Source organism: Equus caballus, chromosome 7, assembly GCF_041296265.1.
Source record: "Equus caballus isolate H_3958 breed thoroughbred chromosome 7, TB-T2T, whole genome shotgun sequence".
Taxonomy (NCBI): domain Eukaryota; kingdom Metazoa; phylum Chordata; class Mammalia; order Perissodactyla; family Equidae; genus Equus; species Equus caballus.
Window position 1 is genome coordinate 71,683,742 of NC_091690.1, and position 16,539 is coordinate 71,700,280.

Below are 16,539 nucleotides of genomic sequence, written 5' to 3' on the forward strand. Positions count from 1 at the left end.
TGCTTTGGCGGCCAAGGTTCGCGGGTTCAGATCCCAGGCATGGACTTACTCCGCTCACCAGCCAGGCTGTGGTGGTGTTCCACATACAAAAAAATAGAGAAGGACTGGCAATGGATGTTAGTCCAGGGCAAATCTTCCTCAGCAAAAATAACAATAATAATAATAAGCTTGCAAAAAAAATGTAGTGATTCTGATCAGCAGTGCTGGCATGACTGGACAATGGTAACCGCTCAATGTTAGCCAACAAACCTGCTACAAACCATCTGAGGAAAAACTATGAATCTCTTCTGAAAACCTTTTGTTGATACCTTCTGGCAAGCTCAAGAAAGCATCACCATCAAAACCTGACAGGGGCTGGCCCCGTGGCCGAGTGGTTAAGTTCGCGCGCTCCGCTGCAGGCGGCCCAGTGTTTCGTTAGTTCGAATCCTGGGCGCGGACATGGCACTGCTCATCAGACCACGCTGAGGCAGCGTCCCACATGCCACAACTAGAAGAACCCACAACGAAGAATACACAACTATGTACCGGGGGGCTTTGGGGAGAAAAAGGAAAAAATAAAATCTTTAAAAAAAAAAAAAAAAAACCTGACAGGTGCCAGCAGCTGGAGGTAGCCGTGGAGCAGTCTTTTAAGAAATGCTGTATCACCAATGCTCTCAACGACAGTGACTAACATTATGTAAAAAAAATGCAAACCTTTAGGATTCAGTCAAAAATGATTTAGAAGAATCAGACTCCGAATATGAGGTCGTCACAGGAATATTCTACTAATTACTTCATTTCCTTTTATAAATGTCTGCATGAGTGATATGCTAAATCTATATCTAAATATATTTACAAGAGTTAAAAAGTCTAAGTGATAGGAAAGTATATTTGGAAAATAATAGTGCATCTTACAAATGATGGCATCTTAAGACTCAATGAAATATGACATAGGCACTTAAATTGTCCTCTTAGTATTGTTTTAGCTGTATTCCACAGATAGTGACAAATAGTGTTTCCACTGTTATTCAGTTCTAAATATTTTCCAATTCCCATGATTCTGTACTGCATCCATACATTATTTAGAAGTTTGCTTTTAGTTTTGCTTTTTTAATTTCCAAACATGGTTTGGAGGTAGAGGGAATTGGTTATATTTGGTATTAGTTTCTAATTTTATTGTATTGGGGTCAGATAACATGGTTTATATATCAATCTTTGGTATTTATTGAAACTTTCTTTGTGCCTAATTATGTAAATGTTCCGTATTTGTTTAGAAAGAATGTATATTCTCTAATTTGGGAGGTGTATGGTTCTATATATGTGCAGTAGATCAGTTACACGTTGTATTTCTTTTCTTTTAGTGGTAACCCTTAAATTTTTAATATGCACCTGAATGTAAGCCTAAAGTTAATCAATATCTTTATCTTCCTCCTGAACTACATATAGAACCTTAGGACTCTTTAATGCTGATCACTTTCCCCCTCAGCTTACATTTTATCCTTCTCTAATTTTAGTTCCACTTTGGTTTCAGCCCCTATGAATTAGTCGCAACTATTTTTGTTTTATACAGTCAATGCTGCCTTAGTTTACCTACTGATTTCTTTGTTAAGGATACTTCTTGTAGCCTACTCTCCCCTAAGTTACATTTCTTTCTTCCTGAAGTACATTTTTTAGTATAACAGTTCTTTCAGAAAGAGTGCAGTAAATTCTCTATAGTTTTGTTTATTTGAATATATTTTTATTTTGCCCTCACTCTTGAACGATAACTTAGGGGAGTATGAAATTCAGATCTCTCTCAACACTTGGAAGATATACTCAGCTTTCCTCTGGCCGCTCTTGTTAATTAAGAGACATCTGCTCTCAGTCTGAGTGTTGTGCCTCTGTTTTTCCTTTCTGGTTGCTTCTAAAAGTGGCTTTGGCGTTCAGCAGTTTCATTGCAGAGGTTTTGTTTTGTTCATTCCATTCTTGCTAGGGCCTCACGAGTCTTTAATCTAAGGATTCATGCCTTTTTATTAATTCCAAAAAATTCTCAAGTCATCATCTCTTTAAATTCCACGTCTCCCTTATTCCTTTTTTTTTCCTTCTGGAATTACTATTAGATGTTGGGTCTTCTTGATCTGTCTTTCATTTCTCTTCACCTGACTTCCCTATTTTCCTTCATCTTACTGTTTTGCGTTCTCAGGATTTCCTCCTATCTAACTCCCAGCTTACTGATTTTCTCTTCATCTGCGTAAACTGTTGCTTAACTTATTTACTGAGCTTTTTTTTAACCTATTTTTCATTATACTTAGCTCTTTTTCAAATGTGCCTGTTTCATAATGTCTTATTCATTTCTCAGGATGTCAATTAATTCTTTAATGTCCTTAGTCACTTAAAATATGCTAATTTACATTATCTTTCAAACTGCCATTCTACTATCCCAGTTCTTAGAGCTGTAATCCTCTTGCTTGTTATATCTGCTGACTCTCATCTGTGGTAGAAAATTGTTTCCTTAAGTGTCATTTTTAATTATAAATTCATCTTCAGTTGGGCTTATTTCTTCTGTAAGAATCCCTCATGGCCCAAGATATGGGAGTACCCCCTTGGAGTCTTGTTTTTCCTTTCTCCAGGTGACTCAGGGTAGCTTCACTACCTTCACTACCTTCACAGGTGACTTCACTAGCTTGAAGCCAGCTTTTACATTAATTTCTCAGCATGGGGACACCTAAACCATATATTATAAACTCAGATCTCAAATATGAGCAACACATATGTCTTATGCTTCAATTTCTCAGAGGAGCTTTTTTCCATTTCCTCTTTGCATAGAGCCCAGGCAAATCAAGACAAGATTTCTTATTGTTGCCTTGTGTCAGTGGGAAGATTTTTCTCGAACCAACCCTTTCACCTAGAAGGCAGCACATCAAGAAGCTCAGCTTTATGCAGAAGTCTTAGTTTTGGTTCCCTTTTACACATGGTTAAAATTCAATCCACCAGGAATAGAAAACTAGAAATAACCCCTCACTCCACCCCTTCACCCTGCTCCAGTGTAACACAGCATGAGCTCAAGGGCTTACTAAAGTTTTGGTTTTTAGTTCCCTTTTTGTTTCTGGAACCTGGAGATTTTCCTGTCTTTCCTGCAAGCTCAGGAATATGTAAGAATTGTTCTATATCACCCATCTTTTCTCGATATTTGTAGCGTAGGAATCTTCAGCTTATCTCAGTTAGCCATCTTGCTAAAAGAGAACTGGGGCTCTCCAATCCGTCTGCTACGTTATCCCCACAGGAGTGATCTCTCTAAGAAAAGACGAACTCCTCTTTAAAACTCTTCAGTAGATCCTCACTCCTTAGCATGGCATTCAAAGTCCACTATTATCCAGTAACTGCTTGTTTCTGCAATTCCACCTCCTTCCACTCTCCCAGACGAACTCTATATTCCAACCACTCCTATTTACAATCCCTAGACCTCTCCTTGTTTCATACTCCTGTGCTTTTAAATGTACTGATTTCCCTCATCTTTATCCTGTCCTCATCCACCTACTGAATACTCATGGTCAAGTGTCTGCCTTTCAGTGAAGCCATTTCTGACCAATCCAAGCCAAGCCAATCCAAGCTGGGTTCTCTTCTTTGTGAAAATAGCTAACATTTATTGAGCTCTTAAATACCAAGCATTCTAAAAACTCATTTACTCTTAACAACAACCTTACAATTTTGCTACTGTTGCTTTCCCCATTTTTGAAATTAGGAATCTAAGGTACAGAGAGGTTAAGGAATATGCCCAATAACACACAGCTATAAACGGCAGAGCTGGAGTTCCAACACAGGTAGTCTATCTCCAGATCCTGCCCCATTCACTTGCTCTATTAATATATACCACACTGCCTTCTACAATTATACCTTACATTACAGTTATAATTGCATTATACCACATTTCAGTTGCATGTTTATATACCAATCTTCCCAACTACACTGACTTTAAGAGACAGAATCATGCTTCATTTCTATTGAAGCTCCAGTGCCTAGCACAGAGAAGGCCCTCAAACAGTTACTGAATTAATGAATGACTGAAGGAAACACCCCACAGCCACTGCTTTAGTCTAGTCCCTCTTCATCTCTTGCCTGAACTACTAAAATAGTCCCCTAACTGGACATCCTTCCTCCAGTTTCTACTCAGATCTTTCCTCCACACTCCAACCAATATTGTCTTTCTAAGGAACATTATGATGCTGTCATTCCACTACTTAAAATCCTTAAGGGCTCCGCACTGTCTATAGGACAAAGTCCCAGATTCTCCTAGCGTGACATACCATGCCTTCATGACCTAACCTCTGCAGTCTCTTCTCTTCTCCTTCCCCACTCTAGTCCCACATTCCATCTATAACTTCTTCTCAGTCCCTCAATACACCAAGTGCCTTCATGCCTTGGTGCATGCAGGTGCTTCTGCCTCGAATGGCCATCCCCTCCTCCCTCACCTGGTAAGAGCTCAAGAGCCTTCCTCAGGTTTCCTCTAGGCTGTTAGTTATCCTATTCCTATACTCTGTTGGCATTGTGCATTTACCTCACTTAGCACTTTGTATTGTTATCTGATACAGTGTTTCCCCGACCAGCCTGTGAAATCTTAAAGAACAAGGACCATGTCTTATTCATCTTTTTAATTGTATTCTCTTACACAGTGTGTACCCCCAAAATGCTCACCGAATTAGTGGAATGAAATTTGACAAACATATCCTACATCCTACACTCAAGCAAACTCAAATATAAATGAATTCAAGGTAGGCAACTCTTCCAAGATTAACGGAAAGTTAGACAGGGAGTAGAGATACAAATGAACAAAACAAATACCTCCTGAGTTCCTGCTGCTCAATCCTCAATTCTATAGAATGGAACCAGTCCTTCAATGGTATTAATGTTTACTTGGTGAGGTAATCTCATCCTGAGTCTTAACAACACATAAGCACAAGGCAAATGTTTCCTGCATGAGTAAACACATAAAGACACTCAAATTCTGGAGTATGTGTCATTAAGGATAAAAAGTTGAGTCTACTTTATATATTTTAAAACAAATCCTTACAGACGAGGGAAATTCCTGTCCTTTTACACTGCAATCACATGACTTCATTATTCATTAGTCCTAAATGCAATTTAGGCTGCACACATAGCAAACATTGTCTGCCAACTGAGTAATAAACCAGAACTACTTGTTTTTCACAGAAAGAGGAAATTTTGTAAATGTATAAATGTTAACCCTAAGTGAACAGGGAGACTGGGGTGGGATAAAGGGGAGGGATAAATGAGGCACTATTTAATTTTTTTTGATCTATTCAATTTCTGAAATGTACTTTTAACACTATAAATAAAAAAAATTTTTTCACTGTCAATTTAAAAGATTCATCAGCCTTTGTCTAGCTTTTCTCTTCAATTATTGCCCATGGCAGGAAAAAAAAAGACTGTCCTAAAAAGGTCTTGATTTCAAGTTCAAAGCCAGTATAACTTAGAATGATGATCCTTGATTTCAAATCAAAAGACTAAAGGAATTCTTAAAATTCATTAATTATTATCAGTGAGGCTTAAGTGTTGCTATTGTACATAGCTGCAAATCTACCCATACACATCTTTGTGGTAAATTCTCTTTTTTAAAATCAATGGACTAGGACTCTTTGTAAATTTAGAATATAAGCTCCAAAAGGGAGAGATCTTTGAATATTTCATTCACTGATGTCTCCCAAGGATCTAGAAGAGTACTTGGCACAGAGCAGGCATTCATTACATACTTGCTGAACACTGCTCAAGATGGTCCAAAAACTTAACATGTCAGTATACACAACGAGCTGCAGGTCCTCAAGGAACATCAAGAGGAGGTCTGGGTTCATCTTGAAATCATCACTGACTTAGCCCTCACACACAGTGTTGCCCAAAACAACTGATACTACACACAAAAGCAAACTGACAATGCATAGGAACCTAAAATAAAACATTTTTCACAGGACTCATTAAGATTCTGAACTTTAAAGCTTGCCAAAGAGCTGGCAAAAAACAAAAATGTCACTGGCACAATCAAAATTTTCAACAAGCACAAATTTTTGCACTTTTTTTTAGACAATTCAATTCCGAAAGAGCCATGGAGCTTCAACAACAGCAACAAAAACTGTAAGGATTTCACTTAAACAGCAGTGCATTTACTACAAAATTTCATTTCCAGTATTATAAAGCAGGCCTGACATTTCTTTTATCAATTGACCTAACTACACCAAAAGAATACTGCTAAGCAATATATTTCTGAATATACCTAAAACTGCCAATTCTGTTGCTGTTTCCCACCACTAAAAGTACAATGTAAACATTTATGACACTGTTATTTTTAGTTTTCCCTATTAAAAGCCATCATGAGGCCGGCCCCGTGGCCGAATGGTTAAGTCCGCACACTTCACTTCAGCAGCCCAGGGTTTCACTGGCTCAGATCGCAGTTTCACGGCACTGCTCATCAGGCACGTTGAGGTGGCGCCCCACATGCCACAACTAGAAGGACACACAACTAAAATGTATAACTACGTACTGGGAGGATTTGGGGAGAAAAAGCAGAAAAAAAAACGAAATAGTAAATTGTTGGGGCCAGCCCCATGGCCGAGTGGTTAAGTTTGCACGTTCCACTTCAGCGGCCCAGGGTTTCACTGGTTCCGGATCCTGGGCGCGGACATGGCACCACTCATCAAGCCATGCTGAGGTGGCGTCCCACATGCCACAACTAGAAGGACCCACAACTAAATATATACAACTACGAACCAGGGGGATTTGGGGAGAAAAAGGAAAAACAAAATCTTTAAAAAAAAAAAAAAAGCCATGATGAGCATTTAACTGTAAATTAGGCTATGTTTTAGCCCTTATTTATGGGTTACCCTCTCACCCCTTGTTTATCTGCTACTAACTAACGATGACCTTTAGCTTAGTCTCTATCTTCTCCGTTCTGGTCCTCAGTTCTCTTCTGTAGAATGAGGGACCTGAGTTAAAACAATAGTTCTTAACTGTTTTTTTGCAACCGTTTGAGAATCTGGTGAAAGCTACAGGTGACCTCTCCATAAAAATGCACATACACAAATAACAATTTTACAAACAACTATTTATAATAGCAAAAGTTTGGAAACAACCCAGATGTCCACCGATAGATGGTTACATAAATTATGCTGTATCTATTTGATGAAATTCCTTGCAACTGTAAGTAAAGAAACCTTCCATGTATGTGTATGAAAAGATTTTCATCATGTATTGTTACATGAAAAAAGCAAGTTACAGAACAGTGTACAACCTTTTGTATAAAAAGATCAAAAAATAAATATATTTGCATTTCCATGTAGGAGCACAAAGAAACTGTGGAAGAAGAAACAAGAATCTTTGGTGGAAGTGGGAAATAAGGAAAGGGGTAGGAGGAACCTTTTCATTGTATACTTTCTTATATTTTTGTTTGAATTAGTGAATGCCCTATTAAACTTTGAATAAAAAAATATATATATAACCTCAAGAGGTCCAGACAACCCACTGAAGCTAGAAGATAATTTCTAAACTCTGTTCAGTAATATTCTTCTATAATGCACTGATTTAATAAGCATGTAATTATACACCCTCAATGATCCAACAAGAACATTTAAGGAAAAATATTTTTCATTATGGTCCAAATATAAACATATAAAGCAATTGGTGGATACTCAGTTATTCTATAGATCCTAATTTGGAAACTCATTTTATATCATTTTCCTTGATCACTGATACACATTTTATGACGAATTTCTTCAAGGGAAGAAGTCTGCACAAATCATGAAGCCATACTCCCTCTCATGGTTCAAATTTCAGACCTGATATATCACAAGGGAGTCCAGGCTTTGGAAATAAAAATAGAAATTTCTATTCTATTTGACCACATAATCAATAGTACTAGTAAGGAGACCAGAAAAATAGGGTCTTATTTTTGGCCATAATCTCAGAATTTGAAGCAATTAAATAGCATATGAGATCATCACACAGCATCCAATAATTAGATGACATCTAGGGAGGCCTTCATCCCTGATTTGAGTAGGAATCAGAGGGAATTGGGTTTTCATCCTTAGGCAAGTTACTTAACCTCCTTGGGCCTCTTTTTCATCTGTAAAATGGAAATTAAAAAACCTATCTCATAAGAATGTTGTGAAGCTTAAAAGAATATAAATAATAAGGGACATAGAAAGACACAGAAATAAAAGTAAGGTATCCTAGGACGGTGGCAAGTGTCTGAGCGCTTGAACCAAAACAGACTGCATTCTGGAACCTGTAGTTTCTAGGGACTGGACTTTCATTCACAAGCAACGCCTCCTTTTCCCTACTGAAAATAACACATGGCAGAATTCCCAACACAAGAGGTGCAAATATCTGGCCTTTCCTGATTATGTGTCTTATGTGTCTTTAAAATCTCCTCCTAGGTAAGTGTCTCTTATCAAAGAGCTGTAGATCTTGTGTTGACTGGGTGTGTGTCAAAAAGAGTCCTAAGTTTATAACACAGTTTTGTTTTGTGTTTTAAACAGGGCACTTTCTATGTCAAGCTCAGCACCAAAGAGCGGCAGGCTTCGGGGGGGGGGGGGGGGGGGGGACAGGCAAAGAAGTTGAAGTCAACAGTCCTGCAACAGACTTTTAATTGCCCGAATGACAGAAGGAAACCTATGCTGCCATGGAGATAGAAGCAGCCCCTGTCAACCATTTCCATTCCAAATCTCCACTTCCAAAACTTTTAAATCCCACCCAGCTTTTTACCTCGAGTTCTACTGAAGCTTATTATTAGTATTATTATAAATACAAAATAGCCGTCATTTATTGCTTCCTCACTAGGTGCCAAGCTCTGTGCTAAACAGGCATTGCTCAAGATTTTGCGAACACTGGACATGGCAAGCTCATTCCCTCAACCCACTCTACTCTCAAGTCTGAAAGGCTCCCTTCACATCCTCGAATTCAACCTGTCCCCAAAACTCCGGACACTCCACACTAACCCACTCGGGCCCAGGAGCCACATCTCTCCAAGCCATTCGAACCCAAGCTCTTCCACAACACGAAATCAAGCACTTCTCTGGTCCTCCACGGCCCCTGCAAAGTTCAGTGCCCTCTTCCCACAGCCCGCTTCCAGCCTTGCCCTAAGTTGTTACAAGAACGCTACGGTTCCCTCCAAACTTCTGACTTACGCAAAGCGCCGGGGCCCCTCCCTGGCCCCCCCAATCCATCGCGCCCGGACTCCATCCCGAAGTTCACATGCAGAAGCGGACTCCGCACCTGGCAGAGCCCGCTTCGACCCCACGAGAACTCTCCGCCCCGCTCGAGTCGGGCCTGGGACCCTCCACCCCCTAAGCAGGCCGGGCCGGGCGCGCGGCCTCGCTCGGGACCCCAAAGGGAGGGGAAGCTCCACCTGGCTCGGCGGGCGCTGCGCGCGGCTCCGGCTCCGGCCTGGGCCCCGCGGCGGCCGCGCCCCCGTCCCGGCGCGGGCGGCAGCGCTCGGGCTGGCCGCGGCGGGCGCGCTCGCCCGGCACCTCCGCGTCGGCCTGGCCGTCGTCGCGGGCCCGACGGCGGGCCCAAGCCGGGCCGCGGGCGCGGCAGCGCTGGCAACCTGGGCCCGCGGCGTCGGCGGCGCGCTGGGCGCAGCCTCGGCACAGCGAGTGGCCGCACGGCAGGGCCGCCGCTTCCCCCGGGGTCTCCAGGCACCCGGCGCAGCCCGACTCCTCCGGCCGCGGCGGTGGCGGCGGCTGCAGCAACGGCGGCGGCAACACCAGCAGCGCGGGGCCAGAGGCCGGGCCCGGGGCCCCAGTCTTGGCAGCCGCCATCTCGTCACAGCGGCCCCGCCGGCCCCGCCGACTGAGAGCCGCCGCTGCCGCCGCAGAAGAGGCCCGAGTACTCGGACCTGCTGCCGCCATCTTGTTTCCCGTTTGAGGGGAGAGTCCGTTGCGAGGGAGAAGAGTAGAGGGCGGGGCAGTGCGCGGCGGGCATCTCTATCTACATATTCATGAGGGGGCGGGGCTCCAGGGAGCCGGAGGAGGCTCTCCCAGGACCTGGTTGGTGGGAGGTGAGACTCATTAATATTTATTAGCTACCCTTTATATATCCGGTCTTCACCCTAGCCCTCCAGTCTATGCAATTTTCTCTTATTGAACCAAATGAAATTGAGAACTGAGGGGATTTGTTTGGAAATTCTGAGCGATATTTAAACTTTGTGAATCACTCTTATTTGTCCTCCAGTACGCTGATAACTGAAGCTGAAGTGAGTGGGGAGTATGCAAATTATCCAGAGCCCTGCCTCAGCGCTTCATTGGATGCGAGGGTAGCTGTTGTGACTGAGACCAGGCCTACTGTGACCAGCAACTAACTGCCAAAAATAACAGCTTCTTGTCATCCTCGTGTCCATATGCTCCCTCTCCGCATCCCTTCCTGGAACTCCCTCCCTTGGCTGGCAAAACCATACTTTCCTGCTTTTTCCCAACCCCTCAGCTCTTTCTCAGACTCCTTCCTTGAGCCCTCCCCCTTGTTTTGGGCTTAAATGTGGGTGTTCCTTTAGGCTCAGGCCTCAGTCCTCTTCTCTTCTTACTCTCTCCGTGAGCCCCGCCCCCCGCCCCCGCCTCTCACTTCTTCCAGCTGAAACTCCCACGTTGATATCTACAGTCCAGACTTCCTGAGTGCAGCCCTGATGGAAACATCATCTTGGATGTCTGCATCACTCATGTACAGCACTAAAGTCACTGTCTTCCACCCTCCTTTCAAAACAGCTCTTCTTTTTTCTCTCATTCTATTAAAGGTACTATCCTCCCAGTTCCTCAAGCTCGAAATCTGGTAATCTTTACTTCTCCTTCCTCTCCCACATCTGTCAGTTTCTTAGTCCTGTCAAGTCTCTCACCAAACGTCTGTTTTCCCAGCTATCCTCTCTTCTTCATCCCACTCCCACTGCCCAATTCAGGTCTCGTCTCTCACCTAGATTATTCAGTAGCTTCTACAGATGGTCTCCCTGCCCAGTCTCTCTTCCTCCAATCCATCCTCCACAGCTCTTAGAGTTGCTTCCTAAAAGACAGCTCTGACTGTGTCATTCCTGTTTAGACGAGTCACTGGGTGAGGTACCTAGACTTTGATGCCAGACCCTTTCTGGATGCAGAGGGTGAAGTCTATCTATGGTCCTCTGATAGAAAGATAGTTCTACAAAAAGAATTCTCCCACCTTTTGCTTTTTTGCACTAAGGTAGATTTGGAGCAGGAAAGCATTAAGTAAATGGCATTTCCTGTTGGGAATCTTTATAGGAAAACACAAGTTTTGTAAGGAGAACAAAATTTTAAAAAGCGACATAATGTAATGGAACACATGGGTTTCCATGAGATTGCCCAGAAACAGTGCCTGAGCTGGTGGTAAACAAATCCAAGGTGGAGTGATTGGTGGAAGTCAGCAGAAAAAAGAAGTGGATTCCCAAGATGAGAACCAGATGGCTAAAGGACAGTCAAGAACTGAGGAAGGGTCAATGAGTAATTGAAATAAGGGTTTGTGTACACAGAGGCCCACACAGTCAGAATCCTGCCAAACGCAGAAGTATGGCTTGGACTGGACTGTCCTTTATCCCGGGGTCCTCCTCATTTCCCTCCCGACTTAAGGTGCTTGAGGACACTATGCCCAGATTCTGACAAGGGAGGCCTGTGGTCCAGAGATCAAGCCAACTACCACTAGAAACAGGCTGCTCACTCTTGACAGTCTGGGCTCTTAATCTGAAACCTATTTGCTGTTGGAGGAGCTGAACCACGGAAGTGTAGCATGCTTTCTTGGATACAAATAAAGACGGGAAATTTCCTTTTGCAGAAGGAAAAAGCAAAAGGTCTGAGTAGGCCTGGACCAAAAGCTGGGATATCTGAGATTGTTCCTGGCCCTTTCCCCCCGCCTTCATTAACTCATTGTGTGATTTCAAAGAGGTCTTTGTTGGCCTGTGTTGGCCTCAACCTCCTCATCTTTAAAATGAGGGTGTTGGAATTCAGCAGTATTCAGCCTGGGATGTACCTCACACACACCCTGAAGTCCCACCTCAGATCTACTGAACCCCAAAACTGCAGGTGGGACGCCAGCATGTATATTTTTTAATGCCATAGGAATTCTAATGTCTACACCTAGATAAGACCACTACAACAGATAAATGCGAAGGAATCTTCTAGCGCTAACATTCCACAAGTCTTATTCCCAATTTCCAGTCTCTTCTCTTCTCTATGCTGTTGCCAAAGTAATCTTACCAAAGCAGTGGCAGTGACAGAAGGCAAGGCAAATCTAAGAAATCTGTGGGAAAATGAGGGAGATGAGGATAATTCTAAAGTTTCAAGCTTAGGGCGCTGAAATTATGATCACAATTGACAACTGACAAAAACAGAATAACTAGAAAGCAAAACCAGTCTGGAAGATGAGGGCATGGTGGATATTTTGTTTAGTTTAGATTACCATCAGCATCCAAACCTCCTTCCTGCTTGTGGGAATGCCCCCATTCTAAGCAGTATTACTGAGACTGGGGAGCTGAAGCAGGGAGATACTCTGCTCCGTTCCCCCAGCATGACATATGACCCGGGCTCGGCCACCTGGCCACTCCTTTCTGATCTTTGAATCTTCAGAGAATGACACAAAGGCATATTGACAAGTTTCAACAGAGACAATGGATGTCCACCTGTACTGGGTCCCTGATGGGGGTTGGGGGTGAGGGATGGTGTCCCTACCATAGTGAGGGTGGACATGCCCTGACATGTGCCTCATGTTCTTGAGGTACAAAGATGGTTGTGATGCCTGCTGCCTTGCCTTCCTAGGTTACAACCCATTTTCCATATCCGACTCTCCAGCTTTCCTTGTCAACTCTCTGTATCCTTTCAGTAAATTCTTCTTTTTCTTAAATTACTCACAGTGTCTGTTGTTTGCATCAAAGTATTCTGACTGAGACATTGACTTGCTGAGTTTTGTTTTTCTTTAGGAAAATTAGCCCTGAGCTAACTGCTGCCAATCCTCCTCTTTTTGCTGAGGAAGACTGGCCCTGAGCTAACATCCGTGCCCATCTCCCTCTGTTTTATATGTGGGACGCCTGCCACAGCATGGCTTGCCAAGCGGTGCCATGTCTGCACCCGAACTGGCGAACCCCCGGCCATCAAAGCGGAACGTGCACACTTTACTGCTGTGCCACCGGGCCGCTCCTTCGTTGCTGTTTTTGAAATGTCACCTGAAAATGGTTGTCAAGGGTGCTTTGTAAGTTATAAAATGACCCAAGGAGCTTGGTCCAACAATCTAGAGTAGAAGGGGCCTGAGTTGTATGTGTTGCTTTTTTTCTAAGCCCCCACCTGTACCACAGACCACCAAGGGAGGAGGTACTCACAGAGTCACTTTAATGCAGCCATCAAGGGTGCCAACTGGAACAGATAGCAGTGCGGCCACACCTACCACTGCTTCCTCTCCAGCAGCTTTGGCTCTGCCACTGCTGCCATACTTTCTGAGGACTGCGTTGCTGCCAAAATTCCCTGCCATCCTTCTCATAGTGTGCCCACCTAAATAGCTCTCCACAGTTCCGTACCACCACTATCCCTTCAGTATTCACCCACATCACTGCAAACCTTTCTTCTTCCCTCCAGCTGGAGGCTCCAGCTTCTCCCTGCGGGACTGAAAGACTCAGATGTGCAGCAAGGCCATTCAGCCTAGTTCCAGGTGGTGACAGGCTGTTTCTTCCTGCAGGCCCAAGAACCTCTTCTTGCCAGCCCAGGCGCTGAGTCCATCCTGAGACCTCACACATTTAGGAACGAGAAGGATCTCTTCCTCAGACCACCCCAGTGCCACCTCTCCTTTATCCTCCTCGTCTCTCTGGGTGGCATCTTCTTCCTGTACTCTTGGTTGAGCCAGATTTCCCCTTGAGATTTGGCCCCTTCCCTTTTGCTTTAAAGATTCTTGCTACATTCTTACTATCACTCTTCTTCAGTTCCTTCCCTTTTGCTTCAGAGGAAGAAGTAGTTCTTTTTGCAAAGGTAAACCCTCTACCTGTCATCTTTCCAGCCTCCTCCAGAATCTTTCCACTCTACAAATACAGATGAAACTTGGTCTCTGCCCCCCTCAAGTTCACGGCCTAACATAGAGGCACAAGTATAAATAATTATAACATAAAAAACGAATTATAATAAAATTAAAAGCTCTATAGCTGAGACACATACAGAGTGCTGTGGAAGCAGAGAGCAAAGATGGGGGGTTGGGAAAGGTTTCACAGAGGAGGGGACATTTGAGCTCTGTTTTGAAGGATGAAGAGGAGTTCACCAGGTCGACAGAGGTGAACGCATTCCAGGCAGAGGGAAAACAAGAGCAGAGGCACACAGGTGTATAGGTTCAGGGTCTGTGTGGGACAGATAAGGAATTCGATGTGGCTAGAACATTGGGCTGGACATTAGGCTGGAAAATTGGAAAGAAAAAGAACTAGAATTTATGGAGTAACTACCATATGCTAGGCACATGCTAAGCAATAATGTATGTATCTCATTTAAGCTTAAATTAACCCTGTGAAGTTAGTATACTGTTATCTCCATTTTGCAAAGGAATAAACTCATGATATTTGTGGACCATTGAAAGATTTAATAGTTGGACCAAAGGAGTGTTACTTATGGATTTACAGTTTATAAGGGTAACTCTCGATCCTATAATTATCAGTAAGGAATAAAAATAACCTAAGCAGACTTCATCCCACCCCTATGGAGGTGAGATATCATTGGAGAAAGTATAGTGCAGCTAACATTCGTTTGTTCAACAAATAGCTGTTGAGCACCTACAGTGTGGCAGGATAATATGGGTGCTGAGAATTCAGCAGCAAAAAGGGAGGCAAGATATGGACGCTGAGCTGGTTTTGGTGGGGCTAACTTTAGGTACAGTATTTGGCACATTCCAGATGCTGTGGAGTGAATGAATGTTATCCCCTTAGTTATGCCTTTAATGTTTAGCAAGATTCAAAGTACAGTGCATTGTCAGAAAGAAAAAATTTTGTTTAACAAGCATACTGGTGGAGAAAAACAGTTCTTTAATTTTTTTTAAATTTCCCTTTAGGTATCCATAAATTCGCCTAGAATCAGCAACTGGTCTCATTCTTTCTTTCTCTGCACCTCTCTCCCATCCCTCACTCTTTCTTCCTCTCTTCCCCAGCCTCAGAGCCCCTATTCTTCTTCCGCTAGGCTCTGGCCCAAGATTCCAAGCAACCAATTCCCTCTCTGATTTAGCTGTTCTTTTCTTTGAGGGAATAGAGGTGGCTTTAAGAAGTCCTTTAGGTTCGACATATAGAGAATAAGGAAGTAAATGGGCAAATGGCCCTCCCCCACCCCGCTTTGGAGTGAAACACCTAAAAGACAACCCTTTCTCTGCTCCCGTCGACCGTCGTTGACACTGTAAATCACCTGTCTTATTCTAGCAGAGTCTGTCTCTTTTCCTCATCTCACCAAAGAAATTCTTCTTCTATCGTCACTTTGTCTGGGCCAAGTGACCCAGAAAGAGGGACTCATGGCCCTATTCCAGGAAAAGATTGAGAAGGAGAGAAAACCCCCATTTCGTCATAAATAAATAGTTACACTGTTACACAGTGCTCAGAACGGAGCACTGTGATGAGAGCAGAAGGAAAAGTCAGGGGGAACTACAATGACAGCCTCCGAAAGATTGACTTCCCCTGGTTTGGAAAGAAACAGATAAGAGACGGATTTGGCCTTGGCTGTCTGGGGAGAACAAAGAGCATGATCTCTCAAGTTCTTTCATCCTGAAGGAGGATAGGATTCTATAACAAAGAGCCACAGACCAGTGAGAAACCTGATTGGTTCTCTCCTAGAATGGTCGTTGTCCCACAGTTCTTTGTTTACTAGGCTCTGAGCTCTGCTTGTCTCCATCCCTGGGAAAAGCCTGAGGCCAAGTCTCCCGGGACTGTGATTTCGCCGAGCGACCACCAGGGGGCAAGCCGAGACTACTGAGCTCTCCCCACCTTCCTTTCCAGCCAGTTTCCATAGAGCCAAACTCAGAATGTCAGAGATGGAATCGGCTTCAGAAATCATCCAAGGCTTCTGACCAAACTTCTTCGTTTACAGGGAAGAAAACCCAGGTCTAAAGAAGAGAAGTAATTTGTCAAGGCCACATAGTGAGTTAATGGTAAAGCAGGAACGAGAAACCAAGCCTTCTGGCTGCTCCAGCCCTGTACGTGTTCCTCCACACCAAGCTTTTTCCTGTCTCATATTTAATTCTAGAATACACTGGCTTTTAATATACCTTCTCTATGAAAACAACTTGTCTCTCCAATTAGATTGTAAGTCCTTTGGACCAGGAACCGTGTTTTGACCAGCATTGTACATCTTTTCCTCTAGCACCTAGCACACGGCTCTGCAAGCAGCCTATGCTTGACACCAGATGGAGGATTTCAACAAATACTGTGAAACTGCTATGTGACAGGCCCAGCAATGGTTCCTGAGAATACAGAGATGAAAATGTACAGTCTCACCTTCAAGGAGCTCGCTATCTAGAGAGAAGGCAGATATGTCAGCAAACAACTATAATTCAGGAGATGAGTCCCAAGATCCTAAAAGAAGA

The 16,539-nt window shown here is 43.5% G+C and overlaps 2 protein-coding genes across 3 annotated transcripts in view; one reads left to right on the top strand and one right to left on the bottom strand.

Moving 5' to 3' along the window:
- The window catches only part of RNF169 (ring finger protein 169), an 83,493-nt gene extending 73,588 nt beyond the window's left edge, over window positions 1-9,905 (bottom strand). Inside the window, exon 1 of the mRNA XM_023645724.2 lies at window positions 9,371-9,905. Within this exon, the coding sequence (XP_023501492.1) occupies window positions 9,371-9,872 (502 nt within the window). The 5' untranslated portion in view covers window positions 9,873-9,905. The remainder of the gene's footprint in view (window positions 1-9,370) is intronic.
- A 177-nt stretch (window positions 9,906-10,082) lies between these two features.
- Window positions 10,083-16,539, top strand: part of CHRDL2 (chordin like 2) — a 43,909-nt gene continuing 37,452 nt past the window's right edge. For both annotated transcript variants that reach the window (XM_023645727.2, XM_070273313.1), the window contains exon 1: window positions 10,083-10,216. The gene's annotated coding sequence lies outside the window, so the exon portion shown is untranslated. The remainder of the gene's footprint in view (window positions 10,217-16,539) is intronic.